This window comes from Argiope bruennichi, chromosome 8, assembly GCF_947563725.1.
Source record: "Argiope bruennichi chromosome 8, qqArgBrue1.1, whole genome shotgun sequence".
Taxonomy (NCBI): Eukaryota; Metazoa; Arthropoda; class Arachnida; order Araneae; family Araneidae; genus Argiope; species Argiope bruennichi.
The window spans coordinates 61,952,929-61,957,590 of NC_079158.1; the positions used below are offsets into that span (position 1 = coordinate 61,952,929).

The 4,662-nt window shown below is 37.0% G+C and overlaps 1 protein-coding gene across 1 annotated transcript; it reads right to left on the reverse strand.

The window, feature by feature from the left end:
- Nucleotides 1-864: 864 nt before the first annotated feature.
- Nucleotides 865-4,019, reverse strand: LOC129981558 (chitin deacetylase 1-like). The gene is made up of 4 exons (XM_056092439.1): nt 3,913-4,019; nt 3,564-3,782; nt 2,375-2,705; nt 865-1,767 (listed from the first exon to the last, which is right to left on the reverse strand). The coding sequence occupies exons 1-4, from the start codon at nt 3,974-3,976 to the stop codon at nt 927-929; spliced, it is 1,455 nt and encodes a 484-aa protein (XP_055948414.1). The 5' UTR covers nt 3,977-4,019; the 3' UTR covers nt 865-926.
- Between the last annotated feature and the right edge of the window lie 643 nt (nt 4,020-4,662).

Genomic DNA, 4,662 nt, shown 5'->3' on the forward strand with positions numbered 1-4,662 from the left:
CCATATCATTTACAATTCCTTTTAATTCACCTATTTTACAAGTTTTAACCTCCAAGACCATTGGCTGTCAAGGTGTTAATTGAAGCCACTGCATTAAATTAAATCGTAATTTATCATTGTAAGTTTTGAAGATAATTCTCTTCAATATCCTGGAAGACTACCTCATCCTCAATTAGTAGGATTTACCGTTCTCATTTAACCATTTGCACTCCGATTGTACCTCTCGCTTACCATTCAAGAAGGGGCATCATTTTGACGCTTCATTCATCTTTCAATTACGATAGTTGGAAGTACCTGCAGAAAGGTAGATTAGTTTTAGTTATATTAACATCCCATTGTAAAGCAACACTAGGGCTATTTTGGGACGGAGCTTTTAATTTTGAATCGCGGGCAGATGACGAGGACGACACCCGAGCTGGCACCCCTTTCTGCACACCACACCAGCGGGAGACCCCCCCTTACACGACGGTTCATCGGTGGAATCGGGTCTCGAACCTGAAACCCTACGGCTCATAAGCCGAGACCTTACCATCAGGCCACCGCGGCCTTTCTGCAGAAAGGTAGGAGGGTGTATACTAGAAAAGCATTGCCCCGAAACTAAATTTTTCGGGGAATTTAACTTAATTATATTTAATTTTTGGAGTAGTAAACAAACCCTTATATTAAGTGAATTAATAGTAGAATTACTTTTCGAAGTGCAAAGTATTAATATTTGTTTGAAATTAGGTCTTTCATCAATATACATTATAAAAGAATTCGAATAAAATAACAGACATGTAAAATCTCATATGTACGCAATATTATCCATTTAAATTACAGGATCTCCCATTATTAAAGATAAAACTAAAAGGACAATAGACAAGATTCGAATGGATGCTCATTTATTAACTTCAAATTAAAAATCTAACAATTAACAGTTTCGTTATTTAAACAGTTGATTTCTGAACCAAGTCCTTTACTCGTTTGGCTTCTTTAGTACCCCTGATGTTATGCAACCAAGGATACCTCTCGGGGCACTTGCCACACAACTGCAAGTATCTAAGTTCAGTGCGACTACCATCATGCAACTTCACTCTACATGTACGAGGAATGTTACATCCAGGGGTTCTGGTTCTCGGGCATTTCCAGGCTTCAAAACTCTTCACCATCTCGGATGGCATGGGAGAACGCATCCATTGAATAGCTTGTTGCATGGTAACAAACCACACATCTGGATAATTTTCGAGCACATAATCAATAAATACATCGAGAGCGGAGACCTTGGCATCATCCGTTACCCAGTTGACGTGGAAATTCAAAACGAAGGGAGCTTTGTTAGTCGTGTAGTGCCTCAAGAAATTGTACACCAAGAAGTTGTAGATTTGTTCAGGGTCATCTGGAAATACGCATTGGTCCATGAACACACAGGATCCACCAGTTTCATCATCAGAAGTGTAAGTGTTAAGAGGAAATTCCCAAATTCCAGGAAATGATCTGGTTGGACAATTTCCAGGAAGACATTTGTGTGGGATGCTATAGTCCAAGGTGTAAGGCCAAAGAGGAACTTCAGAGTAAGGCACAGCTAAAGAGGAGTCGTAGTCTAGACCATAGTCGTAGATGACTTCCAACATCTTATTGCCCCCAGGCTTCAAGAAAGGAGCTCGCATGCCTAGAATATCTTCCCTAGACACATTAGCAAATTTATGCATGATCTCTTTCTGCCCAATAACCTCTTCAACCCAGTCTTCAGTACTTGCTTGAGACCAGAATTCTTCGGGTTCTCTATTTCTGTAAGAATAAATAAGGATTAACCATTAAATACTGCATTTTTAACTAGTAAATATTAAGTTATCTATATGGATTTGACAAAGGGAATATAAACGAATTTCAGGAAAATAATCAAGTATTATTCAGGTCCATTTTCCCTATTGATCCAAGACGAAGACAAGTAGCCATTTTAATTGTTTAGATTAGTGGACTAAATCCACGATTTTAAATAGAGCATTCTTTAAGCATTTGCTGTAGTTTAGATTCACAAATTCCTCCTCCCATAAAATACGAGTCTTTTCGAGACGTCTTGAAATTCTTCGTGGTAATACCCGATTTTTTTTTTTACAACATTGATTCATTTCAATGTCTCAAATGTACGAAACAGGTACCCGATGGCATAATATTCATCAGTAAATACTTTAAGATTCCTCCTACCTACGTCATCGTTTTAACGATGGTATGTCAAGTACAATGTTCATCTGTAAATACCGTTTATTGCAAATAATTCGATTGAAGTCTAGTAGCAGCCGTTTCTATCAATATTAAATTCGTTAGCTATTGAAGGAATATATAGAATTGGATTACTGATAATTTCACTCATGACACCTTCCAATGGTATACTTACGTTATTGATTGAACAGACATCTCATGGCCTTGCCCATACAGCTTCTGAACATAGTAATAACTGGTGTATTCATGAGGAACAAAGAAGGTAGCTCGCATAGGACAGCCATTTGGGTTAAGACGAGTTTCGTTTAGTAAATATCCGAAGGGTTCTCCATTTAATACATTCAGAGCTCCACTGAAAGTTAAGATTATCATCTGAGGAGTTTCTCTCGGCAACAGGTTTCCGGGAATCAAAGTACCGTCCTCGCTACAGAAACAATCTGGCAGCTTGCAAGAAGGATGGCAGCTTAAAGCAGCATTCGGATCCGGGGTTGTTGGCACTGGTGTTGCTAGAATGAGAATTAAGACAATTACAGACAACATCAACACAAGTATCCTCATTACACGAGGATCGAAGAACCTTGCTAGAAGAAACCCAAGTGTATTGCGTTACGTTTACAAAGATAAATTGGGTGTAACGCTAATATGGAATATTTTGCATGACGAGTGCTCTTAGTAATTGAACGTTATCACATTAATCTTTTTCAAAAGAGGCGTATAAAGAAACTTGCGAAGAGGATGTTGTCTTCCAATTAGAAAGGCATCGATTCTCTTTGCGTGTAACTACAGAGAGAATTCTGCCGAATAAGTAGGTTCCCCCCCCCAAGTCTTATCTCCCCCATAAAGTAATCCTACAGCTCGCATTAGCATTTTATGCAATGGGTGCATCTTTTAAGCCTGTCAGCTCGTTTAACCAAGCTTCTTGCGAACTCATTAATTAACCCGAGTTGACCTATTTATACCAAAGCATCGTTAAGACCTGATGCTCCGTCTGTATAATGAAGTATTATGTCAACCTATTTTAGAACTATAGTGGAAATCAACCTCAATTGAGGAAGCTTCCAAGAGTACCTATCGAACAACCACCACAACTTTCTTGAAGATTAGAATGATTCCTAGTAGAACCTCATCTCTCGGGCTCGATAAATACCTCCCCCTCCCAGAAAAGCACAATAGGCGATACGATACTATAGAGGTAGTGTTATAACATACAACATTAACAAGTCGACATATTCGTACCAGTAAAGTTTGTTTAAGTCTAATTGGACCTCGTTTTTTAGAATGCAGGTGCATTAGTGTCGCGTTTAACGAGAGATCTTAATCAACAATATAAACAGATATTCAGATATCAATAGGGTTATACTTACTAACTGGAACAGGTCCACACTGCAAATCTTTACTTTTGTATACACAAAGCTTCTTCGCATCATCAAAATACAATGGTGAAGGACAAGGTGTATCGTAAGCGATGTTACCATTGCAAGTGTAGAAACGGCGACAGTTTGCTGGATTGGCGAAGACTCCATATTCCATAGGGCATTCAAAAGTAAACTGCTTACTTTTGAACTTATCACTTCCTCGGAATGCTGAAAAATAAATCAATTTATTGATAATTGTTTTACTGTTATCAAACATTTGAGCAAAGATTAAATCACTAATATGAAGCATAAACAAAACTAATAGATTCGTAAATGAATGATTGAAAAGATTTCTTACCAGTTCCGATCGAAACTGCAAACACAGCAACAAGCAAGAAAGCAAAAACACAACTTAAAGCCATGATTTTACTAAAGAGAGAAACTCAATAGTGATGAATCTTTGTTGATGCAACCTTTTTATACTTTGAAATGGAATGTTTCTTTTTATGATATGCAAATTTTCGTCCTATACCGTTGAGCTTCTTCGATAAATGTCTAGGAATAATTACAATGAACCGGATCAGCAACATGGTGGATAGAGATACAATTTCCAAGCACTATAGTTCTGCATGTAAATTTAATTTCTAATTCACACTCGTTTATTAAAAATGAGAAAGAATAAATACATGTATTTCACTATGCGCCGAAGATCTCGACATGTTTAGGATTTTCTTACACAACTTTATAGAAATCTGTAGGTGCAGTTTTGCGGTTTGATTCGAATCCTAAAAATAATTATTTATATTACATATGCGTTTGGGGTGTTTTAAAATTTCGCTTCGACTTTTCAAGTCAACTTGGAGAAAGATCAGTGATACAAGCTTTCATTTAAACATAAATGTCTTTTACTAATAATTCATTGCATTTATTAAATTGCCTACAGGTTAGTTTTAAATATCATTTGACCAAATTTGGATGTAAAGTTATTCCATGAGTGTATTTTCTATAAAAAAAAGTATCTACAGAAATTGTAACATATTCAATGACTCCGATAATCCATTGTACGTCGGCGGCATAATACAAATTCTGACTGAAAAATTGACTGATT